At 46.6% G+C, this 24,622-nt stretch overlaps 7 protein-coding genes across 16 annotated transcripts; 4 read left to right on the forward strand and 3 right to left on the reverse strand.

The window, feature by feature from the left end:
* Window positions 1–81: 81 nt before the first annotated feature.
* LOC122620337 lies at window positions 82–747 on the forward strand. Its single transcript, XM_043797756.1, has 2 exons — window positions 82–479; window positions 539–747. The coding sequence occupies exons 1-2, from the start codon at window positions 189–191 to the stop codon at window positions 671–673; spliced, it is 426 nt and encodes a 141-aa protein (XP_043653691.1). The 5' UTR covers window positions 82–188; the 3' UTR covers window positions 674–747.
* Window positions 748–775: 28 nt separating this feature from the next.
* Window positions 776–2,976, reverse strand: LOC122620336 (mediator of RNA polymerase II transcription subunit 17). The gene is made up of 3 exons (XM_043797755.1): window positions 2,807–2,976; window positions 983–2,738; window positions 776–920 (listed from the first exon to the last, which is right to left on the reverse strand). The coding sequence occupies exons 1-3, from the start codon at window positions 2,893–2,895 to the stop codon at window positions 837–839; spliced, it is 1,929 nt and encodes a 642-aa protein (XP_043653690.1). The 5' UTR covers window positions 2,896–2,976; the 3' UTR covers window positions 776–836.
* Window positions 2,977–3,135: 159 nt separating this feature from the next.
* Window positions 3,136–4,176, forward strand: LOC122621180 (proteasome assembly chaperone 2). The gene is made up of 2 exons (XM_043798958.1): window positions 3,136–3,270; window positions 3,355–4,176. Exon 2 carries the CDS (start codon window positions 3,370–3,372, stop codon window positions 4,111–4,113), a length of 744 nt encoding a protein of 247 aa, XP_043654893.1. The 5' UTR covers window positions 3,136–3,270; window positions 3,355–3,369; the 3' UTR covers window positions 4,114–4,176.
* On the reverse strand, window positions 4,103–6,244 carry LOC122618772 (actin-related protein 5). Its single transcript, XM_043795327.1, has 2 exons — window positions 5,655–6,244; window positions 4,103–5,602 (listed from the first exon to the last, which is right to left on the reverse strand). Exons 1-2 carry the CDS (start codon window positions 6,159–6,161, stop codon window positions 4,151–4,153), a joined length of 1,959 nt encoding a protein of 652 aa, XP_043651262.1. The 5' UTR covers window positions 6,162–6,244; the 3' UTR covers window positions 4,103–4,150.
* On the forward strand, window positions 6,235–8,258 carry LOC122618773. Of its 2 annotated transcripts, none has more exons than XM_043795328.1 (3): window positions 6,235–6,390; window positions 6,796–7,283; window positions 7,336–8,258. In XM_043795328.1, exons 1-3 carry the CDS (start codon window positions 6,337–6,339, stop codon window positions 8,147–8,149), a joined length of 1,356 nt encoding a protein of 451 aa, XP_043651263.1. In that variant the 5' UTR covers window positions 6,235–6,336; the 3' UTR covers window positions 8,150–8,258. The 2 variants fall into 2 exon arrangements, with proteins under 2 accessions (XP_043651263.1, XP_043651264.1); XM_043795329.1 differs by lacking the exon at window positions 6,235–6,390 and adding an exon at window positions 6,530–6,678.
* A 168-nt stretch (window positions 8,259–8,426) lies between these two features.
* On the forward strand, window positions 8,427–12,792 carry LOC122621812 (importin-13). Its single transcript, XM_043799794.1, has 8 exons — window positions 8,427–8,703; window positions 8,829–9,325; window positions 9,388–10,069; window positions 10,137–10,736; window positions 10,852–11,049; window positions 11,117–11,254; window positions 11,314–11,873; window positions 11,942–12,792. Exons 1-8 carry the CDS (start codon window positions 8,548–8,550, stop codon window positions 12,024–12,026), a joined length of 2,916 nt encoding a protein of 971 aa, XP_043655729.1. The 5' UTR covers window positions 8,427–8,547; the 3' UTR covers window positions 12,027–12,792.
* A 391-nt stretch (window positions 12,793–13,183) lies between these two features.
* On the reverse strand, window positions 13,184–24,417 carry LOC122621813 (serine/threonine-protein phosphatase 2A 56 kDa regulatory subunit gamma isoform). Of its 9 annotated transcripts, none has more exons than XM_043799802.1 (9): window positions 24,288–24,417; window positions 22,139–22,746; window positions 20,549–20,723; window positions 16,491–16,687; window positions 16,034–16,368; window positions 15,746–15,976; window positions 15,284–15,676; window positions 14,948–15,191; window positions 13,184–13,337 (listed from the first exon to the last, which is right to left on the reverse strand). In XM_043799802.1, exons 2-9 carry the CDS (start codon window positions 22,523–22,525, stop codon window positions 13,335–13,337), a joined length of 1,965 nt encoding a protein of 654 aa, XP_043655737.1. In that variant the 5' UTR covers window positions 22,526–22,746; window positions 24,288–24,417; the 3' UTR covers window positions 13,184–13,334. The 9 variants fall into 9 exon arrangements, with proteins under 9 accessions (XP_043655737.1, XP_043655732.1, XP_043655735.1 ...); XM_043799797.1 differs by lacking the exon at window positions 13,184–13,337 and adding an exon at window positions 13,551–14,037 and having other exon boundaries at window positions 22,139–22,574; XM_043799800.1 differs by lacking the exon at window positions 13,184–13,337 and adding an exon at window positions 13,551–14,037 and having other exon boundaries at window positions 15,284–15,673.
* Window positions 24,418–24,622: the final 205 nt, after the last annotated feature.

Below are 24,622 nucleotides of genomic sequence, written 5' to 3' on the forward strand. Positions count from 1 at the left end.
ACACACTCACTGGACACTGGGAGCGTGTTGACGTTAGGCTTGGCGCTGCACAAAATCGATAGGTTCAGGAGTGTGGAACAATGCAAATCAAGCGAAGTCCATCCGAGGTCTGCTCGCGAGATCAGAAAATCGAGTACGGCCACTAATCCCATAAATGCGGCAAGGTGGCGTCCTGTTTTTACACTTGCATGGGTCTGATGCGGACAGTTGGAGGTGTGGGAGGCGGTGGCAGTGACGCACAGATGCCGGAGGAGGCGGTGTCCACGCTCAATCATTGCCCGACCTACCGGCAGATCCCAGGTGCCGGAACGGGCGCGGGATCAGCACCGGCCAAGCGAGTACCCGTCCTATTTTCCACCAACCGGGGGCTTTATCTGCGCCTGGCCCAACCACTGGGAGATCAGATGCAGATGGAGGCGCTGACACTGCAGCCACGCGGCCAGAACTACAACATCAGCTTCTGCGACCTGGAGCGCTGGGTGAGTTCGGTTTGGCAGAAAGTAATCTGAGTACGGAGATCACAAACTGTTCTCCGCAGAGTACCAATCGGGCGAATGTGGTTAGCCTGGAGGACACCTTTACCATCATGCAGCAGCGAAATATGTCGCCGGAGTCTGTGAACTACCAGCCACGCCTGTGGAAGAACAACGTCAGCTACAGCCTGATGCACTGAACTGAAAGCACCTCAAGAGATTACATCTAAACAATACAATAGCAGTATGTCGAAACACAGAAGTCTTGTATGTAAATTTAAATACAACTCTTTTTACTTTAATTAATTCCTAAAACAGAGTTCTAAATCGATTTATGTACTAGTGGATTCAAGTGAAGGTTTTTCAGGATGAGTTGCTGGTCAGTGAAGCCATCAGAAACTCCATTTTGTTGAGAAAGCTCTTGCCCTCGATTTTGTCGAACCGCACCTAGAAAAATTAAGAAACTTGTAAATCCCCTTTCATGGCCTGTTTTCCAATAATGTACTTACCTCCTTGAAAGTGCCTCCCAGATTCTCCCACAGCTTTTCCGGTACAAGTGGACTTGGGAAGAAATCCTGTCGTGGACTTCTCGCTATATAAACCTTAACATCTATCTGGGGATCGCAGCGAATCTGAACGGCAATCATGCGATCGCTATTGGGAGAGGCCAGAAGGCACGAACTGGCATTGCCCAGAGGTTCCACCTTCCCGACTCCCAAGTGGTTGCTATTCGACAGCACAGTCCAGGCCATACAGCGGGCTAGGCTGATAAGGCAAGAGATCTGGTGAGAGTTGATCTGGCAGAGGATCAGGTCGCGAAGTTCCTGCGGCTCGTAGGATAGACGCATAACGCGTCCATCCCGACAAATGCATTTAAGAGACCGCTCCTTGACGTGGATCACCAGTGAGGTGCGTCCAATGGCATCGTATCCGTGCGTTACAATGTTGATCTTCACACACGACATGGTGGGACTGTTCATGGCGTTCCAATGCGACACAATCTGCGGGTCCTTTACGTCCCTGGCCAGCGTATCAAGCACGTATTGCGTTCGCTTGCGCATGAAAATGTGCTGCGCCTGGGCTATGATCTGTTCGAGTATGGTCTGCGACTTGGTCATGTCCAATAACGTTTCCCGATCCGCTGCCATCGGACCGGCAAGCATGCGTTTCTTAGTTGGTCCCAATGGAGCACTGGCCGGATGGGGAAAGGGATGGTGTGAGTTCTTGTAGTGCACCTCGCGCAGAAGCTGATGTAGCGAGTGTTCCAGAACATGGTCATGATCGTTAATTGGCGCCGGCTGACTGGAATCGAAGGTGGTTGAGTGACACAACGAGATAATAAGTTGGATGTTAGGCAGCAGGGTGGCGCGAATTTGGTTCCCGATTACCACATGTGGAATTGGTGCCTGCAGTTGGATAGCTTCACGTGCCAACTGGGCGAATAGCTCCTTGCAAAAGAGCACATTCTGGGCGAACTCCAGCGTCTTCTGCCAGACTCCCACCTGGGCTGTTATATTGGGTCCGTGGCCCATCAGATTAACCTGGGCGGTGCACAAGTCCTCCTGATCCTTCTGTGTAATCACCTTAATGTAGGCAACTCCCTGCAACTCTGCTGGTACAATTACTCGCAATGCGGAGCTGGCTTTAAGTTGCATGCCATTGTTGCCGGAGGTGCTACTACTGCTGTTGGATGAGCTGGCGGTGTCCTCATCCCCGGTCTCTTCAGCTTTGGTCACCTCAAAGGTGCCGCTCATGCCAAACTTGGAGCCCGCTGTGCGGTAGCTGAGATCCCCGATAATCGCATTGGACACCTTCTTCAGGCGCCAGTTCTGTCGCAGGCGCAGTAGCTCTATGTGGAAATCTGAGACATTTCGGTTGCGCTGCTCACTGTGGGCGTTCCGCAGCCGTTCAGCGCCACCGAGGAGCACTTGGGCTGCCTGTGAGATGGCTTTCTTGCGGCTGTACACCTGCACAATGGGCTTGGTGTCGTCAGCCTCCTCCAGCAGGGGATCAAGCACCAGATAGCGCTTATCCTTGGCGATGGAGATCACATCGGAAAGCACACATATCTCCGTGAGCGCATCCTTCAGCTTGTTGCGCACCGCATCCCAGGGCCACAGGCTCTCTTGGAACTGTGTGGCGTCCTTGTCCTCGTCGGCGGCCGCCGCCGCCGTCTTCTCCTCCTTCTTGAGGTCGTCCAGCGACGTCTTGCTGAAATCTATGCGTGCCGCACATTTCGCCAGACTTTCGGACAAAGTCGGCGGCCTAAGGAGAAAAAACACAGAGCCCAATAAATTTGTAAGAAGAGAACTTGCTGGCGCGAAAACACATACGGCTGATACAACTCGGTGCCATCGTAGCCAATCTCACGTATCTGGTTCTCGCAAGTCGTTTCCACTGAAATATTCACGGAATTCGACATAGTTACGCCGGGAAACAAAACATTTGGTTTGTCAAAGCAAAAATAAAAAACAGTGCTGCAAAACGTCTGCGGCCGGCTATCGATAAATGTGTGCTTAAAAACAACACATTTTTCCAGGTTAGTAACGAAAGCCCTATACATAATAAAATGAATAGCAAATTAGTTTTATTAAAATTTTGTATAAAACACTACTTTTTGAAAATTAGCTTGGCCTCGACTTATCAATTCGTACGAATTGTAAAGTAGACAGCAGTCATAAATATGTCCTAAACATAAATAAGATTAGCTTATCTTAAACATTAAAGATTTGCTTTTTGATTTTTTAACCGCGCTTTAATCAAGCTCCTCCCCAGAGTTGCCACCTAGTGCCACTTGGTAAACACACCAACACTGGAATCATTACTTTCATATTTTTGACTTGACTTGAATTAACATCTCCAACTCTTTCCGGACACCAAGAGATTTCCCCCTAGTATGTTGTTTCTGAAGGACAAGCGTTCCACTCTGGACGTGGCAGAGCACACAGTGATCATACCAAGCATTTGCGTGGGAAACGCGGCGCAGTTGGCCTGTGACCTGTTGATTGCGTCCAAGAAACTCCGACGAATCGGATCCATCACACATCCAGCTCTGATTCCGGTCTACGGACCCTCCGCCTATCAGCACGAGCCCAAAGAGAAGGTCTCCTCATGCGAATTGTACGAGGGCGTGGAGGACAAACTTCTGGTGGTGCAATTCCGGGCGCCGTGGGTTGCCCGCCACACCGGTCATTTCCAGAAGGAGCTAGTGGAGATCCTCAAGGGCGCTCGACGTGTAGTCATCCTAAGCGGCAGTTTCGGCTTCGAGAAACGAGTGATTGAGGAGTCGCCGTGGGCTTACCGCGCCAGCGACAATTTCAAGGAAGCTCATGCCGCCCAACTGGGCAACGAGGAGCTGATCAAGTGGAAGGAGCACAAAGGCGATGCCATCTACGGCGGCGGCAATGCCCTGCAGCTGTTCAAAGCCTTCGATGAGCAGAAGGTGCCCGTCATGCTGTTATTCCGTTATCTCCTCGAGGGCGACAACTCCACAGACGCTTCTCTGATTGTCCGGGAACTTAACGAACTCTGTGAAGACTTCCTTCAGCTGCGTAACGGAGGCGATGGCAGTTTTAAACTTACAGTGCCCAAGTCCTGGAACCTACTTTTCGGCAATGATGTTACCGAGCTTCTGTTTTAAGCGTCTACATATATTTTTCGGTGCTTTCAAATAAATGTTAATCTTTTGGTGTAGGATAAAAAAGATTGCTAGCCGTGTGCTCCCGAAAGAACTCTCTGCCATGTTCCTGGTGGTCCTGGCGAGTGGTCAGTGTCTGCCCAAAGTTGGGCGCTCCTGCGTGCACACATGCTCCCAGCCAGGCGCTTAAAGTTGGCTCATCCGACTCGTAGATGGCGAACTTTGACTGGAACGGTCGCATTTCCATCAGCTCCTTGATCAGTCGCTCCTTGAGGCCCCTGAACTGGGCACAGCCGCCGGTTAGGTACACGTGCTCTACCAGGCGCTGCTGCTCATCAGCGGAAAATAGCTTCAGCACAAATGCTATTAGTTCAGCTAGGCCTGCCTCTGAGCAGCCAATCATGCTGGGCTGGAACAAGACCTCCGGCACGCGTATGTTCTCCACCCCAAAGTGCAGCTGGTAGTTTTCGGCGGCACTCTGTGCCGGAACATTAGAATTGCCGTCGAAGTTGGCATCATAGTGATGTAGGATCTTATCGAACTGCAGTAATTTTTCGTTATCTGCATCAGAGTCGCTGTCGTCGTTGTAGCGATTGATCCGTTTGTACACGTCCCAGTCATTGTCGTTCATCCCAAAGCCATCATCCTCCTCCTCGCCATTCGCCTTGCGTCGCTTCTCGTTTTTGGCCAGTGATGAAATGATTCGCATCCGCTCTTGCGCCGCATGGGTGTGCCGCTTGGCCTGCTCGGAGCGCTGCTGCTGGCGGGCCTGCTTGCGCCCGAGTATTTTCTCCCGCTTGTCATGGAGTTCAGCCAACCAGTCCGCCTGGGACACTCCCTCTGGAGGTTTCGGCATCTTGTCCAGCTTCTCCTGCTGCTTGCTGGGACGTGGGGCACTCTGAGCCCTATCCTGCGCACGCTTAATACGCGACTTTATGGTGGCAATGAGCGAATCCAAGTCCTCCAAAGTACCAATCTGCTGTTGCTGCAAGGCTCGCTCAAACTTTTCCAGCTTTTTCTGCTCGTACAGTTGTCTCAGCTTGTTGTAGACGAATAACTGCTGCTCATCCTCGCGAAGTTTCTCCCGCTCGCGGCGATTCTTGATTTCCAATAGACGATGGGCTAGTTCGCGGCGCTTCTCCTGCTTCTGCTCAGCGGTGAGCATGGCATTAGTGGCGGTAACCGCATTGTATGGCAGTTGAATCTTCATTATGTGCTCATCGTAGTAGTCCATCTGGGCCCATTGCATCAGCTCCTCCCTGTAATCCACAGCAATGTGGCAGTGCTCATGGACCAGTTTCTCCATTCGACTGATGGTGATGGCATTCAGATGGACGGGATACTTCATTTGCATGAGCCGGAATAGGTACGTGATAATGTGGTAGCCACCTACATTCAGGCGACGCACATGCTCCAGCTGGAGTTTGCCATCTAACACGGGAATGACGTGGGTGGTGCTGTAGCCAAAGGAAATAATCAGGGCATCGGATATCTGAGGGAATTCTCGTATTAGTTTGAAGTAAAAAATTAAAAGTACCTCTGACCTTCTTCTGCTTTTGCTGATGGTGTTTCCAGCTGTAGAGCGCATCAATGCCGTAGGATACAGACGGAATGCCGTAGCACTCGAAGAGCAGTTCGTTCATCTGCTGGCGGCAGAAGTTGGGGTTGGCCAGCGCCTCTGTGAGGATGATTGGATGGTCGATCTTATCCTGTCCCTCGAATCCCATCTTGGTAAATATGTAGTCGAAGATCTGCTCCTGGTGATTCCAGTTGGTTATCACATTCCGCTCGAACGGACTCTTCAGATGCGCACGCACTGCCTCGATATTGGTGATATCGTTGCCCACCTGAATCTCGGCAGATTGCTCCACCGCCGCCTGCGAGGACGATCCTTCGGAGGAGATGTGCTGAGTAGCTGCTTCCTTTTTGCGATCCTTGCGCGGCTTGGTCAGCACATTGCGAAAGCGCAGCTCCGGCTCTTTGGAGTCGCTCCACCCCACCCGGCACTCGTAGGATCCATTATCGATGACCAAAACACGTTTGCCCGCCATCTCAATAGGTTATTTCATTTCTTTTCATTCGACAAACACTCAGTTTCGCTTTCCACCCGATTCGTAAACAGAAATGCCGCAAAACCAGTGTTGTAGAGTGCCTGTTTTCTAGGGTCAATTCCAAATCAATTCAAAATCCGAACGTGTTATTTCATAGAAAATCTTTAACAACAAAATGGTGTTTGTAGTCGCTAACATTGAATCGAAGTACTGCAAGGACGAGGGCAAAGTAAGAACTTAAATACATGTATTACTGGTTTATTGTTCATACAAATCGTAAACCAATCTCTAAATAGCCAGTGCCTTTAAGTACCAGACTTACAGTAAAACAAAAGCTTTTTTGAAACGGTTCTACATATTCTCCAATAAAAAAAGCGCATCAGCGCAGTGAAGTCTTGAGTATTCCAATTGGAAACCAACTTATTTTGTTATTTAAACAATTGTTAATTCAAATTTTAATCTCTTACATAAAATGTTCGTCAAAGTGAAATTTGATGCCGATGGAAATACAAGCTTGGTATGCATTCAATTATTTTGCAACATTGAGCAGTTTTCATAAGCACACACACATACATATTTTTGGATCGTGCTGTTATAAATAAATAATACATTTTTATTTATCAATCCCATATAGAAGCCGGAAATGTTCGAGCTCAAGAACAATGCGACCATCGGTGAATTGAAACAAAAACTGGAGGTGAAGGTGGGTCTTCCATTGGCTCGCCTGAACGTACAGAGCTTCCATAAGTCTCTCGAAAACGAGGAATATATTACCAATCTGCTCCGCGTCCAAGACAAAAGCGATTCCACTTCCCCGACGACGTCGCTTAATGGCACAGCCTTTTCGCTATATCACGAGAAATCATTCGTGGGCTTCCTTCAGTTCTATACTATTCCTGAAGGAAAGAGCCAACAAGACTTTCTTAACTTGCCCAAGAGCTCGATGCTCCTGCCCGTCGACAGGCTACCTCATTTCTGCGAGGCGTCCGACTCTCAGGATTCCTCTGCATCGAGCGCGTCAAACAAGACGAACACCAGCTTTGAATCCGCCAGTACGAGCGCCAGCTCGGAAGCGCGAAAGAGGCGGGTGAGCGCCTCCGATGAGGAGTCTGCCGCTAAAAGGTATAGGTAATAACTACAAAATGATAGCTGTACTCGACATTTCTGTTCACAGGATTAGGAGCAACCTTACGAACGTGGTCAAAGTGATTCCGCAGCAAAATCTGCTCTCTGACAAGCCACCCGGAAGCATGGCTTCCATTTTTGGTTCCAAGATGCAAATAATGGCGTGCAAGTCGGAGCCGACCACCAGCAGCAGCAGCGCAGTGGAGCAACAACTGGTGGAGTGTAAGAATAGAAAAAAGGACTGCTGCATGCCGAAGAATTGCAGAAAGAGGGATACCCGGCCGCCGTATGCGAACACAATGCCCGAGAACCGGCGCTACGGTCTGGTAATAACAAACCAGACTCCGGATGCGGACGGTGTGGACACCGTTGCCCTGATGGACCACTTCCATTCTCTATTCGAGGAGAGTGGAGCGAGCGTTAGCGAACTCAATTTCAGTGAGTGTGCTTCAACGCAGACATTCGACTCCAGCATGTTAGTGGTCTGCGAGGATGAGGAAACCGCCCAATGGGTCATCTCAGCCGTCGATGGTATGTGCCCGCCGCACTCCTGCCAGCCCTTCATCGAGTTCTTCGGCCTTCTGAGGACGACGTTCGTCCTGCCGCTGGTCAGCCCGAGCAAGTCGCTGTGTGTGATCTTCGCGTTACTGGAGTCGCAGAACCCGGGCCTAAACACGGACAAGTGGGCCGTGGTCAATCGCACCACCCTAGACTGTAATGACGTGGAGCGGCAGGTCGCGCAGTTCTGCGACAACATTATAATAGAACTGTATCTCGATGACGAAAGTAAGGAATTCATCGCCGAACGGTGCTCCAAACTACGGTACTGCTTCTGGCAGCTTCGATTTACTTTTGATTGCTAGGACGTTTTTTGTTTTCCAAATTTCTTGTTTATATTTTTATGGTTATTTACTCGAAATAGTCAAATTTGATGAAGTTAGAAAATTAAACGTGAATGAAAGTTGTTTAAAATCCGAGCGTTATAATTTTGAATTTCTTTATTACTTTACTTTTTACTTTTATTACTTTAAATACATATATTTAAATATTATATACGACTGAGAAAAAAGCGCGGCAAAGTGGGAAATGGAGTGACCTTTCACTCTATTGGCGAGGCAATTGGCAGCTGCGCGCGACGGTCACACTCGCGCCTCCAGTGCCCACAGGCAGCAGCAAGGAAAACCACCACCCGAGGATTAGCGGACAGGAGCCTGCCCCTCGGCAGCAGCAGCAGTAGCAGCAGCAGAAGCAGCCATTCCACATGGAGCCCATCGACATAGCGCGTCTGGAGGAGGCGGTCGTGTCCTTCTACCGCTCGAACTCGCAGAACCAGGCGATCACCCATGAATGGCTTACCGATGCGGAGGCCAGTCCTCAGGCCTGGCAGTTTTCCTGGCAGCTAATGCAGCTCGGCAAGGTGAGTACCCCGCAGGACCTGCGCATCAATGCATCAATTACCCGGATATGTATACTCATGCACCTACCGCCCACCGCTCGCCTCCCACCCCCCACCGCCACCCAATCGCCCGACCACCCACGCAGAGTCAGGAGGTGCAGTTCTTCGGCGCTATCACGTTGCACTCCAAGCTGATGAAGCACTGGCACGAAGTGCCGCCCGAAAATCACGAGGAGTTGAAGCAGAAGATCCTTGAGTCCATCGTCCGCTTCGCTGGCGGGCCGAAGATCGTCCTCAACCGGCTGTGCATCTCGCTGGGCGCCTACATCGTCCACATGCTGGGCGAATGGCCCGGCGCTATCGAGGAGGTGATCAACACGTTTCAGAACCAACGGATGCCAAATGTCAGCGCTGATGTGCAGTTGTGGATCATGCTTGAGGTGCTGACCGCCATTCCCGAGGAAGCACAGGTCATCCACACGTCTGTCAAGCGGGTAGTTCTGCGCGCCGAGCTCGCCAAGCGAGTCCAACTGGTCATCCAGACCGTTGAGCGATATCTGAAGCTGCAGATGAACCGCGTGTGGGATGCCGAAACGTACAGCAACATGAACAGGGCCGTCAAGTGCGTCGGCACCTGGATCAAGTGAGTATTACATTTACACAATTATACTTAACATATTCTCATTGAGCTTTCAACTCGGACAGAAACATCGGCTACACCATTGAGGGCTGCGTAACCATCACCGCCGTGCTCTTGGAAGTGGTCCACAAGTGCTACTGGCCCTGCATACACGCAGGCGACGGCTGCATGACCGCCGATGAGAACGAGCTGGCTGAATCCTGTCTGAAGACAATGGTAAACATCATCATCCAGCCGGACTGCCACAACTACCCAAAGACGGCTTTTGTGCTTATAAAAATGTTCCTGGATTCGCTATCAGAAATCACAAAGACGGAGTGGAAGAGGGAGAATGACAACGAGGACATTATCGTACATATATACATGCTGTTCGTGTCGTCCGTCGAGCGACATTCGACGCTGTTGCTTAGCGGAATTACGTCCTCGGATCCGGAACTGTCGCTCCTCGTGCACCGTATTGTGCAGGAGATTCTCCACTGCACGGACAAGCCGGGCATCTATCCCGTGGAGGAGTCCTGCAGCACTATGGCCCTGGCGTTTTGGTATATGCTGCAAGATGAAGTGTTCGCCATGTCAAACGATGAGCAGAAACGCAAGTGCTGGGAGTACATCAAACCATTGTACGCCCACCTAACCAGAATACTAGTGAGAAAGTCAGAGCAGCCAGACGAAAAGTCTCTCGCCAAGTGGAGCTCGGATGATTTGGAATGCTTCAGGTGCTACAGACAGGATATATCCGATACCTTTGTGAGTGTTTGACTACCGTTTTTAATGAGTAACTGGCTTAATTTGGCATTAACTTTATTCGTTTTAGATGTATTGCTATGACGTGTTAAATGCCTATATCTTGGAGATTCTGGCTGCCATGCTGGACGAGGCTATTGCTGATCTGCAAAGACATCCCGCACACTGGACAAAGCTGGAGGCATGCATCTATTCCTTTCAGTCGGTGGCCGAACATTTTGGCGGCGAGGAAGTGCGGCAAATACCCAGGCTGATGAGAGTGCTGGCAGAGATTCCCTACGAGAAGCTTAATGTCAAGCTACTGGGCACTGCGCTGGAGACAATTGGCTCCTATTGCAATTGGCTGATGGAGAACCCTGAGTACATTCCGCCAGCCATTAACCTATTGGTGCGCGGCCTGAACTCCTCGATGTCAGCACAAGCGACGCTCGGCCTAAAGGAGCTGTGCCGTGATTGTCAGCTGCAGCTGAAGCCGTATGCGGATCCGCTCCTAAACGCATGCCACGCTTCCCTGAACACTGGACGTATGAAGAACTCGGATTCGGTAAGGCTTATGTTCAGCATCGGAAAGCTAATGAGCCTGTTGCAGCCGGAGGAAATACCCAAGTACTTGGATATTATCGTTAGTCCGTGCTTTGAGGAGCTACAGGCCATTTGTCAGGCAGATTCGGTAAGTAAATATGCTCTAAGCTAATTAGACAATACACTCTCTAAGTTATACCACCTAGTAGTTACATTTTTAAGAAAATGTGATTAGGATTTAACCATTAGTTTTGTTCTACTAGAAAACTCCGGCTGCTCGAATTCGCACAATCTTCCGGCTCAATATGATCTCCACTCTCTTCTCGTCGCTGAACACGGATGTGGATGAAGAGAAGACGGACCAACCGGTTGTGCAGCCAGTTCTCCTCGTCATGCAGCGAACGATGCCCATCTTTAAAAGAATCGCCGAGATGTGGGTGGAGGAGATCGATGTCCTGGAGGTACGGAAATAACACACAATTTGTATATAAATAATACAATTTAACCGTTTGTGTATCGTTATCTTAGGCCGCTTGCAGCGCGATGAAGCATGCGATTACGAATTTAAGGAGCAGCTTCCAGCCAATGCTACAGGATCTTTGTCTGTTTATTGTGGCCAGCTTTCAGACCCGATGTTGCGCTCCTACTTTGGAGATATCCAAAACGGTGAGTCTTTCCAATACATTGCAAAAGACTGAGGGATTTATTTGAATTCTCTGTTTCAGGCCATTGTTATGTTCTTTAAGGACGAGGGCTGCAAGCCGCTGATGCAGCAGCTTCTGAGGGAGTTCATTCAACACAGCTTCAAGCTGTTTGAGAGCACCCCCGAGCAGAACTTTTCCAACATTTCGGATACTATGGAAACCTTCTTCGGCTGTCTGACTCAGATCATTAAGAAAATCCCCCAAGTGTTGGAGGACAAGACACTGGCCTACGATCGACTAGTCTTTTACGCGCAGCGTGGAATGACTTTGCCGGAGAGTGGAGCCATCCGAAACAGCATACAGTTTCTAACCCACTTTGTGATGCAGTCCCGTAACCACACCCACGCGACCGAAGTCGTCCTGGCCACTGGCGAGCAGACGCTGTACACGACCATGATGTGTGTGGGCTACCTAACGCCGCGATCGCAGGTGGACAAGTTTGCAGACATCCTTCTCGCCATGAACAGGAAATATGCCGCTGAGATGGCTGTCTGGATGAAGTCCCTAATGGCAACTCCCAATTTCCCCACCCAGCTCATAACAGACGCGGATAAAACGCGCTACACTGCTCTAATAATCAAGTAAGTGAGGCTTACTCTTATATTATTTAGGACTTGTCTATGTGTTAATTTTCTCATTTTTTCCACAGGGAAAAGGTCAACAAGAGATTGCTGCAACAGCATCTGTCGGAAATGGCTATCAAGACCCGAGGACTCACAGAAAAGTTCCAGTGAATGAGTATATATGCAATAAGTGGCCAAATGACATCTCTATCCATCCGGATTCATATCTAGTTTCTGTAATTATATTTAATTTGTAATTAGGCAGCTCTGTAAATGTCACCAATCTAAACTTAGGCTCAATAGTTCTCGACTTGATAAACTTTTATTTATAATTTTTACAAAATTACATGCTCCATTTACAATTTGCACATATATATTTTTTTAAGGGTGTATAACTCATTTCATTTATTGTTTTCACTTTTAGTAAATATTTTATAGTTTTTTCCCATATATTTAATTCTTAAGTTGAAAAGTTTGATTTTCACCGTTTCCTGTATGAAAAAATCTGCCTTTCTAAGAATTACCTTCCCTTTACCTCTCCGTCATATTATTGTTTTGCAATTTTCCACATTGTGTATGTATCTATAATGCCAAAAATATGTAAATACATCTCTTTATATAATATATATTTGTGTCTATAGCTAAACTGAAGCCTTTCGTTTTTGGCGTGTACAGCACTTGGTAGTGGTAGCAAAACTTTTGATCTGCTTCGTCGCCTTTGTCTAGATTCTAGAATAGTTGAGAGTATCTGCATAATTCCTTGTCTAACGGACCCGGTAATGACTATGGAACTGAACTAAACGACTGGTTGACACGGATCCAATATTACATAATTACATATAGATTAACGTATAGAAGTAGATGCTACGACCAGCAATGTCCAAGTCGTCCAAGTGGTTGTTCTTGTTGTGGTGACGATGTAAGGATGCTTATAAGTATATATATATATATATATATATATATATATTCTACCGCTGGTTATCAACTGTAGTTAGTAGCCCAGAAATTGGCACATCTCTTTTCCTCCACGGTCCGCAGGATCCTCCGTGGCCTCAAGACAAACAAAAATGCCTAGTTCCTCTTCATCGGTGTTCAGGAACACAGTGCTCCGCACATATATGTCTATATTTAATGGGTAATACATACAAAAATACACACACGCACATACATACCACAACGTAGCACAATTTATCTGTCCTTCTGGGTGATTTGTTTAATATAAATATTTATGGGTAAGCTGCTAACTGCTAGGCTAAATAGCGTACATATTTGCAATTTTAGTCGCGGAGTAGTAAACACGTTTTGTATAGTATGTCTGTGTATGCGAGTGGCTTGGATGTTTGGATGTCATATAGCTATGCATGTCGAAAGTATGTGGCAGAAGTCGGGAGATATATGTGTGTACTCAATCAAGGTGGTAATCGCCTACGCCTTAAGTTAGACAATTCAAATTCAACTGTACAATTAATATTCTCGCGTTTACTGAAATGGTAAGAGCATAGTTGTGATACCAGATTATTGCACATTTAGATCGAATCGATAGGGCTACAGCTAAAGCATCGCTAGCAGCAACATGCAGTGGGTAACGAAAAATATAAGAAACTCAAAACTCGGTCAGGGCTAAGCTTCACTGTGGCATGCGTTGGAGGAGGAAAGTAATCTTTAAATGCATGGGCAAACGAAAGAGGAGCTGTATAATCTGTCTCTATTGGGATTTTAGATCTTTATTGGTACTATGCATGATCATTATAGATTGGTATTTTGTATGTTCATATATAAAGCAATTGGCTTGCATCCGTTGCCACGCCCCCACTAAGCCCCCAAATGCAAATGCGACGACGCCGCAGCATCGTTCGAAATTGTATGTTCTAGTTGTGCTGCTCCTATCCTTCATCTCTGGGCTTGTGCTTGTATATAAGTATGCTTTCTGGCCTTAGTTTGGAGTGTGTAGGTCTATGTGGGTATTTTGTGGACTGTCCTTTCAGCGCCTCGGGCTTGGAGATAATAATATTGGCGGCGTCGGCTGGTCAGCTCTTTCCTAGCAGTTACCATCCGGCGGCGGCGTGGTGAGGTACGCATCCGTTCGCTTGTGCTCGTTGAGCGCCTTCACGGTTCCGCTGTCCGCTGGCAGGTCCGATTTCCGGCGCAGCAGCGGCTTGTCCTTGTTCCGCTCGCCGCGAATCTGTGTGGAACGGGAAGGGGTTTGGCAATAGAAAATGGACCCGCTATCTTGCGAAGACATCGCAGCACATACACTGGACGGGTGAAGTTACACGGTGGTGCGGAATGATTGCGATTGCCTTACGATATCGAGTGCGGGTGCTGGGAGGAACCCGATGACGAACTTGGGTTTTGCTTTTGGCGGTGCCCACCAGTTGGACAACACACGACTGCGATATGTACATCTACTAACTCGAAAGTCGAATTGTGTTACAAAAGTCTCTTTGAGATCGAGTGTGGGGGTGTGCATGGTTTTTGGGTCTGAGTTGTTAACAACATGATAAATTTGACACTAATTTTTAATAGTAACGTGTACAGATTTCTCTAACTGGGATTCATGCTAGGAAATGGTGAACACTTTAAGGAAAGTAAGTTAAGTGTTAAGTCGTTTAAAATTAATAAATGAGAGACACACTTATATTACAGAAGAGACACTTTCTCCCATCGAAATGATCACAAATGAGGTGAAAGATGCACAAAAGTGTAATTAACATCTAAGTAAGATAAACTACATATTAAGATATGTGTTCCGCCCAATTCGTATGCGCTCAACCAAAAGTGCAGGCCAAATGTAAGACACAGATTAGAAAAGTTGTTGTGTCGTGGGTGAATTTTCATGGATGCGTTTGGGTTGGCTTAGGACAGTGATGGAACCAAATAATTAATAAATAAATAGACAAAGTTAAAGATATACAAATATGTATTTTTTTAAATGACATGAGTGTGATTATTTTAACAGACATTCGTTCGATTAGAATTAGAGTTGAACCAGAGTGGGCCTTAGCTGGGCACAGCTCACAGCAGACGCCAGGATCACACGTGGCGGATTAGTAGTTGTTTAGTGTTGTTAGTGTGGCAAGTGCCTGTCTCACCTCTCGGGGCTCCTGATGCGCCTGTTTCTGGGGCGGCAGCGGAGGCGGCGGCTGGCGCGCCTTCTGCTCGCTCTGATCGTACGCTAAATCGCTATTCTCACTATATTGATCGTACAGGGCCCGGCTGTCGCTGACCGGCAGGCAGTTGTTATACCGGCGCGCCTTTGTCCACTCCGGGTTGGTCTTGGCCAAGCTCTCAACCTGTTGCCAAAGTTCCTCCCTTTGGGACAGCTTCTCACGCTCCCTACAATGCAGAGAGGCGTAAAGGTAAATATAAAGTAAAAGTAGATAATTTTAAGCACCTAAGGAAGTCAATATAAACCAAAGCCAACATACATTTGCTTCTCTTGCTTGTAGTTCTTGCTGCACTCATCAAAAAGCCGCTGATCCATCTCCATGAACAGCTTGAGCGCATTGTAGATTAGACCATGTATGGTCTTGTTCCAGTGCGTCTTTGAGTTGCGATTGAGCGCTGGGAACATGATGGGTAATATCACCGCCGAGTTGTCCGCTATCAGCGACATAATGTACTCGTTGTTCCAATAGTACAATGCACGCTCCGCCACCTGGAAATGAGGCGAGGAAACGCACTTGGCTATCTGGCGGAAAAGCGGCACCATCACCTTCTGGAACTCGGCCGGCTCAATCACGTCCAACAGCTCCTCCAGCTCATTCAAAAACATAACCTCCTTGGGACTGTGCGTCTTGGGCCAAAATTTAAGCAGGCTTCTGCAAAAATATTGATATATTTTTATAAATTTTATAACAAAAAGCGCAAAGCCAATCACAATTACTCACTTGATGACCGCTTCCGATAAGCTAGGATCCTTCTCCAGGAACTGCACCACGCAGTAGGTGAGCTGCGGATGGTAGACCGAGAGGCTCTTGGCTTTGTGCAATGGCAGCAATACCTTAAGTAAAAATTGTTTATGCTCCTCCTTGAGCGGCAGAGCAAAGCCATTGATAATGCTACCCAGGATTTCCAACAATTCGGCTATGCCATTATGATGCTCAGTTTCATAAATAAATCTAAATAAGTTATGCGATTAGTCTGAGAGGCAATTATGTTCCCATGCCTGTGCTTACCTGTAAAAGACATTGTTGATCTGCTTTCTAATAAATGCTCTCAAGCCCAAAAATTTTCCATAGATGCGATGTAAAACAGTCTTTAGGAAATCACGTTCACGTGGATCCTCCGAATCGAATAAATCCAATAGTTGTAATACAAATTGATGGTCGATAAAACGTTTAGCAATGTTTGGTTGAAAATCTGGTGACTCCAAAAAGCGCAAGAACAGCTCGTAAACGAGTTGCAGGTGCGGCCACGAGGATTCCAGCGTGGGCTCATCCTCCTCCGGATCGAATTCGGCACCATTCGGGTTGGAGGATGGCGGCAGAGTTCGGAAAAGGTTGACAGCAAACTGGACAGAAAAGAACAGATAAATTAGTAAGATTCTGTTCAATAAAAATGACAAATCAATTCATCAATTACGTAAAGTAATTTATAATTTAATTGGTAAAATAGTAGTCAGTCTGGGCTTACCATATTGATCGCCTCCGGGTAAATAACTTCGGTTATTACGCCATTTTGGTTGGTGAGGAAATCGACCATTTCGTGTAGGGCCGCCCGCTTCACCTCCTTGAATTTGAGGTCGCTCAGCGGCTCGGAGAAGTCGAACAGTGTGCAGCATTGTCGGATTTTCTCTATGAACAGCTCCTCTCGATCACTGGCGGCGGTCTCTAAGGAAATACCAAATATAAACATAATTAATTTTCAGGATATCAATGGATGTATCATCCAAAATAAACCATACAAAATAGACCTTAATGTGAAATAAAAAGAACCTACAACTACTAAACGACCAACAAAAGCAGGCAAGCGAAACTCAAAACGAACATAATGAAGATCAGAAGAAAGGATCAAGTAGCTGAAGGACCTCAAGCCCAAGGGCAATGACAGGAGCTATTTAGCTCCTTCCATCGCCTTTGGCCCGGATCCACTCGGGATAGCAACCTCGCAGTGCAGGCAGCGCCAGGGCAACCGAAGCGGTGGGTGGCGTGTAGAACAGATTCCGGTCGCGAGCCCTTCCCGGACTGCCCGTCAGCTGTTGCAGTGTCTGGGGCGAGGCCTGAAGACCCGCCGGATGACCCGGGAGTATGTCACCGTTCTGCCGGATGCTTAGGCTCGATGTGGTCACCACCAGGGTGGAGTTAGATGTCACCATTACTGTAGATGACGCGGGTGGAGCACCGCCATTGCGCTGGCCAATTCCCAGTGAGATGCTAATGCCGCCCACCAGATTCTGGGCCACCGTCGGACGCAGCTCCTCTGCGGGCACATCGCTGGTGGTGGAAACAGCGACGACGGCGGCGGCGGACGACGGCACAGCCGCCGCGGAGGATGAGGATGATGAGGAGGAGGTGGCCGCCGCTGCTGCCGCCGCCGCAGCACTGGTACCCACACTCTTGGTGGCATTCAGTATGTTCTTTATGGCCGCGGCCGCGCTCACAGGTGACTGGATGATGAGGAAGCGATGAAATGAGAGCAGAGTATGTTTTTGGTTTATCAACTTTCGGTTCGTTCAATTGGGATGGAGTTAGTGTGTGGATATTGTGAAATGCTACTAAATGGATTAGCTTCAGGGCACTTTTAGTTACGCAATAAGTCAGATTATTCGCAGAAGCAGGCCCAACTTCAATAAACAACTTGGATCACACACTTTTTTGAAAACGTAATCTTAGGTAATATTATTTAACTGATTCAAATAAAGAATGTAAGATTTATAATATTATCAAATTAGGTAATTTAACAATTTCTAGTCAAAATTCTTTTTCGGAGGGTAAATGTGTACCGAGTTCTTTATCCCGAAGCTAGTTCCATTAGTGAAGGTTTGGAAGAAAGTGTCATATCTGTGGTTTGTACTGGAGTGGTGATATTGTTGGGTGTGTGTTGAGTATTTAGATCGCTGAGTGTATGTGTATGGACAAGACCAAGCTGCAAACCTTGCTGGCGGCGATGGAGTTGGCTGCGTTGTTGGTGGCGGTGGATGAGGAAGCTGACGAAGTGGACGCCGCCGAGGCAGAAGATGCCGCAGCGGCTGCCGCTGATGCTGCGGCGGATGTGGCCGCCGAGAAGTGTTGCGCCAAAGTGGACACAAGTGAGTTGCCCCCACTAGCAGGGCCTGCTGTCGTTGTTCCAGATCCAGAACCAGATCCTGATCCAGATCCAGATCCTGCTCCTGCCGCGTTCTTCGACATGCCGGCATTCGAGGATAGCGACAGAGAGGAAGTGGAGGACTGCGATCCAAATGGGGAGGAGGCAATCAGAGCAGCTGCAGCTGAATTAGCTCCACCACCGTAGGTGGCGGCCGAGGACGAGGCCGACGAGTTTGCCGCCGCCGAGGCTAGCGAGGATGACGCCGCCTGGGAAAGCGAGGACAGGGCCGAGGCCGAGGAATTGGAACTGGTGGACGAGGACGAAGGTGAGGAGGATGCGGTAGGTACTCCGGATCCGGCTGCTCCTCCTGCTGCTGCTGCCTCGGGCGGTGAGAGGGGCGTTTTCCGCCCCTCGAACTTGGCCTTTAGCTCCTCCACGCTGCTAAACCTAAACCTGTTGCCGGCCTGTTGCTGCTGCTGCTGCTCCTGGCCTTGCTGATCCTGCACCTGATCGTCCAACTCGTCGTCGGCCAGTTGATCTAGGCCGCTGTGAAACGATGGCGACTTGGGTATGCGTATGCCGAGGGCATAATACCCGGCTGCAATAGGCTGTGGATCCTGCTCCTTGCTGGAGGATTTAATGGCCGCCGGTTTCGTTTGCTCTTGCTGCTGTTGCTGCTGCTGCTGCGGCTCCTGCTGATGCTGCTGTTGCTGTTTGGGACCTTTGAGCCCGTTGCCCGTCAGCAACATAGCACCGAAGACCATCTCATTAGTGCCGGCACTTGGATCAAATGGCACTCGGTTTTAATCTTGATTCGAAACGCCTTCTTTTTTCCCAGCCGCCCCCGCCGACCAACAACAACACATGAGAAAGACTACACTAGAAACTCAATTTGGGCACGCTAAGTATGAAACTATAGAATCTGTAATGGAATTGCAATATAGATAATGGTTTAGATTAAGGCCAAATGCGATTATGCGCTGATGGAAACACAAACGAAATGAAATGGAATGCAAATGGAAATGAAAATTGAAACTGACAACGCCTCTGGTAAAATGCTTATTTGCCCTTCTAATGGCCATAATTACGTGGAAAAACTTACGGTTTGAAGGGAATCAAATGAGGGAATAGGATAGGAGAGCAATTAACTTGGAAAATGAATATTTTCAACTAATATTAAAGTTTTCGGGGCACTCGACGTTCACGGTCTTGAAACGGTTCTTTTTTGTTGCTTCGACTGCTGCGCCAATCGGAAAAATCGATATCGAGAGAATGGAATGGAGAGAAATTAGAGAGCAATAGAAAGAGAGAGAAGGGAGAGAGCGAAAGTGGGTGGGTGGACGAGAGCCACAATAACAATTAAACCTAATAAAATAATAGTATTGAACAAGCTAAATTTGTTTATTCGATTTGTGAGTCAAAACCGCCCTAACAATTAGCAGGATTAGTGAATAACACAATACGATGACATTAATACTGCACAGACAAAAATTAGGTATTACATTTTATATATACGGTATATAAATACGTAAATTTATAAATTTGTTAAGGAATTTGGTCCCCTGGACCCATTTTCCCTAAACATTTTTAACCAATTTCAAATAATTGAATTGCCTTTTTTTTTGTGCATACTTTGGTGACCATGTCGAAAAGAAATGCTGGTGTACATGTGATGTAAACGATTTGTGAAATCATTAAATGATGCTTTGTCGCAGTGTAATGAGAGGCTGCGGAGAGAGCGCATGTGTTGAAATTCCGGTGAAGGAGAAAGAGAAGTTGAGATTGCGAGAGGTGCGAATTGACGCGGTTGCATATTTCACATGTGTGAGTGGCCGTGCGTCAGTGTTGCCACCCACCTAATCAGACGACACTCCCTTGACCTTTAACTTTCGCGTATGTGATTAACAAATAATAAACAAATTACAACAGCTGAGCGAAATTAATCAAGCGCCGGCAATAAATGCGTTGAAGATCGCACTGCCAATTATTTTTCCCAACAAAGCTTGCAGGTCGTAGGTACACTTTACAGAGAATGCCTTTAGTCGTACACGCATAGGCTGAACTTATAATGATGGAAATCTACTGATTTAGTTGACATAATATATGTACAATCGTAATTATACATACATATATCGTTGATGGAATTACTACGTTTTGTAAATGCAAAGTTGCAAACAAAATTGATTTGTGATTTTTGTAGTCAACATTGAATTTTCAAACTACAAGTAGAGTTGAGCTCAAAGTATTTCTTCTGACAATATAAGTACATATTCTAAAATTCCGATCAGAACGTTGCCCTGAAAAGTATGCTACGACAAGCAGGATCAAGTTCGGTCACCTTTAACCGATCTGCAGGCTTAGGAGATAGAGATCTGATCTGAGCAGCTGGCAGTACGTATATTATAAGTAATATTCAAAGTAGAACGTTCTCCAGGGCTACTCACTCTCGTTCAGCGGACTGAGGGCTGTCAGTTCGCAGTTCTTGGAGGCATTGTATCGGGCACTGGTCTGGCGCTTTTCCTTGCGGGCGAGTGGGGTGCCGGTGATGTTCAGGACCTTGCTGATCGGCGTGGGCGGCGGTGCATCGTACGGTGGTGTGGTGTCCTTGAGTTTGTTAGCCTGTAAAGGGGTACAATTGGGACTTATCTGGTTATCTTGGCCCATCTCAACGGGATGGCTTATGGTTAGTAAATGAAAATAGTTTTAACAACGAATGCAAAGCAATATACGGTCGAACAAAAAGCATACTCAAAACGTAGCACTTGCAAAATCAGAGCAAAGCAGTTCTCGGGGTGGTCCCTCGTTGCCATTTCGGCCATCGCTTTTACCTTGGACTGTGCGAATCCTTGACGCCTAAGTCGAGCTGCCTGTGGGTGTGTTTTAGTCTGAATTTAGTAAGGCCAAACAATGAATTGTGCTCTGGGGTCAGGAAGCTGGAATTCGGTAGGCTTTCCATACACATATAGGATTATTTTGCTGGCGTCTACCAGGGATTCAGGTGGTGGCATATGTATTTTCCAAGCACTAACATGTACATATGTATTTTGTTAAGCATTTCATTTAGTAATTGGTTGGCTGGCTCAAAAAGCAAAGTGCTCGCCTTATTCTAAGTTTTATCAATTCGGTCTTTGGTGATGCAAAAATGGAGGGGAATCGTACCAATTCTATAATTTTATGTTTATAAAACAGGCAGTTTTTCTATTTATTCCGGATTTTGTTGGCATAAAAATCGTACAAAATCTATGATTTTAAGGCAATCTATTCATTCAATCGTAAAGGTCTTATCAATACGTATAACCCAAGGCAATATCATTGAAAAGATAACGATTTGTAAACCAAAAACCAAAACTAAAAGCAATAAAGAATGCTAGATTACTATTCACTTATAAAATCATAAAATGTTATTTATATCTTTTGTCAAATAATGAATATTTCGCCTCATGAAAAAATAAAACATATTTCCAATAAAAGAATCTATGAAATCAAATTTAAGTTGGAAGTAAAGTTAGATACTTAAAATTAAACATCTAATATGTTTATCGCTCCAAAGACTAGTCAAGTTGGAGATGTGGAACTGGGGGTATGTGCTGATTGGCTTGTCAAGCACTTGCGATACAATTCCGATTCGATTTGTTATCCGAACGAACACTTATTTAACAATTGGCAACATTGTGAATCTAATTGGTGTTGGTCAATCTAACTTGAATCGTGCGGGGAGAGGGGAAGCAGCGATACAATAACACACATCATTTGCACTGATTAGATAAGATAAGGCTTAGAAAGTGTTGTGCTCTGCTGTGTGCACACTCTCTCACACACTCAAATGCACAGAGTGCGAGTAAGCATTACGAGGTTTACGCTTACGCCGAAATAACGGTAGGCATGCAAATAGGGCGACAGGTGAAAGACAGAGGAAGATCGAAACAGAAACAGAGAAAGACTCTGATTTCAAGACGACAAGAAAAAGAGAGTGAGTGAGTGGGGGAGTGTGGTGGTGGTAGGGCTGGTTGGTGTTTTGGGGCAGAGCTACTCACCAAACTGCTCAATGGAGGGGTGCCGCCGGTCACCACGATTGTGGAGGTTATTGCTGGTGCTACTCCTTCTACTGTTGTTGCTGCTGCTACTGCTGCTGTTGTTGTACTTAAGTTACTGTTACTCTCTTTGATACCGTTAGTGGCCGGTGCCGGTATGACTATGTTGTTGCTGCTACTGCTGATGCTGCTGCTTGTGTTGCTATTGTTGTTTGTGGCCGTTGTTTCGTTTTTGGATTCTGCCGCTGAGGCTGTGCCCGCCGCGATTGTTGTTGTGCTTTCCACCGCTGTTGCTGCTGCTGCTACTGTTGTTGTTGTCGTTTCTGCTGCTGCTGGCGTCGCTGCCGACGTACTGCTCTTTGTTGTTGGTTCCAACGCCTCGTTATCCATAATACGCAATCGGTTCTGGTTCTTTTTGGCTCTTTGGATGTGCTCTCCTCTACGTGTTTTTTTTTTGTAGTTTAGAGCGATTTTTTATTTTACAAAATATAAAATACGTATGAAAAGCAGCGAGAACAAGAGAAAAAACGTAAACAACCGGACAAACAAACAAATACAACAGCCGGGCTGGACCGCTCTCAGTTGATTGCTATCTGAAAATTATATTTGGACTGTGGAGGGTCGAAAGAAAGAAATTAACGTAGCAATAACTAAAGGAAAAATAACAATAGCATCACAACACACCGTGCAATTAAGCCACAAAACAACAAACACACACGCACACATTTGCATTCAAGGGGCGCTCAGCGTAAACGTAAATTAAGGGTTTAAGTGAAATCTACCATGATTCTCATAACTATTATTGCTCATTTTTTATGCAACTTTATCTTTTTCCTTTAATCACTGAATAGTGAAACGTCCATAAATCGAATTGTATTACTTGCACACGCTGCTATTCTCCTAACCATAACTGTAAATGCATTGCCAATGGGAAACGGAGCATTCTTAAAGAATCTCTCGCTGCGCGCTTTCCAATTGGAGTTGCCTTAATGGCGGAAAACCGCTTCGAATTGGAGTTTTAAAGTTGTCACAAGATGTCCCCACAGAGCCGCGATCATATTCCTATTCTCTAGCATAGAAAATCCGGTTCTAAACGGTACCGAAAACACGTTCATGCAGCGTTCCTCCGATTGATGCTGTAAATTTCAATTGGGCAGGTGCTGTCGGTGATTGCGAATTTTGGATTCCCAATTAATCTATAGATTTAACACTTTATACAGGCTTTTAGGCGTTTTCGTGTGTTTTTCGCATAAAACTATACTCGAAACGGAAATAAATAACAAAAATGCCAAAACATTCGCGGCAGAGAGAGCGCACTTAAAAAGAGAGTAGAGAGAGAGCAAACGATGCGAGGGACGAGCAACAAGTTGAGAAGCAATGGCCGTCGACTAATTGCCAGGGTTGCCAGACATGCCAATGGAAATGGGGAAGAAGGGCGCTTATGGGTGGTGTTGGTGTTTTTTCATACGTTTTTTCTTTATATTTTGGATGATTGTGCAAGGATGGACATTCTTTAACACAAATATTTTTAAGGCACCCAGAAAGTAGCCATAAGTTTTGTATTTGCAAAGAAGGGTGAAACAGAGAAGGAGAGAAAGACGGCGACAGCCAGAGAGCGTAAAAATAAAATGTGTACTAGGCACGATTAATAGTTGTAGTTGCACTTCCAAGACCCAAACACACATTTATTATATATATATACACATATATAGGTGGGGAAACAAATATAACTTTGAATGTCAAGGGGCGAGGTTAATTTGTGGGCTATTATTTCAGAAGGGGGTTTTCATGGGACTTGTTTCGCCAATTTACCGCCAGAAGCTGCAAGAACTTGTTCAATTTGGCCCTGCTGCGATATAGGTTCGCCAACATCAAATTCACTGCTGATAAAAGCTAGTTCTTTACGTAAAATGCGAATTCTAACAAAAACGCTTGCACACGCACACAAAATCACAGCACAGCGCACACACACAGACGCACACCCCGCTCTCGCGTTAAAAATTCAGTCGTCGAGGCTACACGAATTATTTGCGCTGCAATTTCTTCGATCGCTGCGATTTGCTTCGATTTTCGCGTGCGAATTCCACAAGGCTCTCTCGCGAATTTCACACCCAATTGCTCGGCGGACTATCGGCACCGGGGTCAAGTTCACCTTTTCGCTCAGAACGCACAACATCAACGGACTGTGCAATTGTAAATAATAATTTATGTAAACTGTCTTATTCACGCAACGTTGTCGGTGCTCAATAGAAAATAGAGTTACCAGGCGGGCGGCGGCGTTGCCAGACACATCCGGCCTCGATAGTTGCTTAAAAATGACTAAAGTTACTAACTTCGTTTTAAAGCTAAATCCTTTGGCCTATGCCTTGGAACTAACTTAAAGTAAAGTATAAAAAAGTATAGTTTAGTAGAGTCCTGGGGCTTAACCTGTATGCTATCGAATTTTAAAGTTATCTGTCTTATTGCCCAAAGCAAAAGCTTAATGAT

Source organism: Drosophila teissieri, chromosome 3R (genome assembly GCF_016746235.2).
Source record: "Drosophila teissieri strain GT53w chromosome 3R, Prin_Dtei_1.1, whole genome shotgun sequence".
Taxonomy (NCBI): Eukaryota; Metazoa; Arthropoda; class Insecta; order Diptera; family Drosophilidae; genus Drosophila; species Drosophila teissieri.

Coding starts and splice junctions, on each gene's coding strand:
- LOC122620337 (XM_043797756.1), top strand. CDS start 189: ATGGGTCTGATGCGGACAGTTGGAGGTGTGGGAGGCGGTGGCAGTGAC. Junction 480..538: donor TCTGCGACCTGGAGCGCTGG/GTGAGTTCGGTT, acceptor TGTTCTCCGCAG/AGTACCAATCGGGCGAATGT.
- LOC122620336 (XM_043797755.1), bottom strand. CDS start 2,895: ATGTCGAATTCCGTGAATATTTCAGTGGAAACGACTTGCGAGAACCAG. Junction 2,739..2,806: donor GGCACCGAGTTGTATCAGCC/GTATGTGTTTTC, acceptor TTTTCTCCTTAG/GCCGCCGACTTTGTCCGAAA. Junction 921..982: donor TGGGAGGCACTTTCAAGGAG/GTAAGTACATTA, acceptor TAATTTTTCTAG/GTGCGGTTCGACAAAATCGA.
- LOC122621180 (XM_043798958.1), top strand. CDS start 3,370: ATGTTGTTTCTGAAGGACAAGCGTTCCACTCTGGACGTGGCAGAGCAC.
- LOC122618772 (XM_043795327.1), bottom strand. CDS start 6,161: ATGGCGGGCAAACGTGTTTTGGTCATCGATAATGGATCCTACGAGTGC. Junction 5,603..5,654: donor ATCAGCAAAAGCAGAAGAAG/GTCAGAGGTACT, acceptor GAATTCCCTCAG/ATATCCGATGCCCTGATTAT.
- LOC122618773 (XM_043795328.1), top strand. CDS start 6,337: ATGGTGTTTGTAGTCGCTAACATTGAATCGAAGTACTGCAAGGACGAG. Junction 6,391..6,795: donor ACTGCAAGGACGAGGGCAAA/GTAAGAACTTAA, acceptor AATCCCATATAG/AAGCCGGAAATGTTCGAGCT. Junction 7,284..7,335: donor GAGGAGTCTGCCGCTAAAAG/GTATAGGTAATA, acceptor TTCTGTTCACAG/GATTAGGAGCAACCTTACGA.
- LOC122621812 (XM_043799794.1), top strand. CDS start 8,548: ATGGAGCCCATCGACATAGCGCGTCTGGAGGAGGCGGTCGTGTCCTTC. Junction 9,326..9,387: donor TGCGTCGGCACCTGGATCAA/GTGAGTATTACA, acceptor CAACTCGGACAG/AAACATCGGCTACACCATTG. Junction 10,070..10,136: donor AGGATATATCCGATACCTTT/GTGAGTGTTTGA, acceptor TATTCGTTTTAG/ATGTATTGCTATGACGTGTT.
- LOC122621813 (XM_043799803.1), bottom strand. CDS start 18,868: ATGGTCTTCGGTGCTATGTTGCTGACGGGCAACGGGCTCAAAGGTCCC. Junction 16,688..16,961: donor GGCGCTGCCTGCACTGCGAG/GTTGCTATCCCG, acceptor GTATTTCCTTAG/AGACCGCCGCCAGTGATCGA. Junction 16,369..16,490: donor ACCCGGAGGCGATCAATATG/GTAAGCCCAGAC, acceptor TTTTCTGTCCAG/TTTGCTGTCAACCTTTTCCG.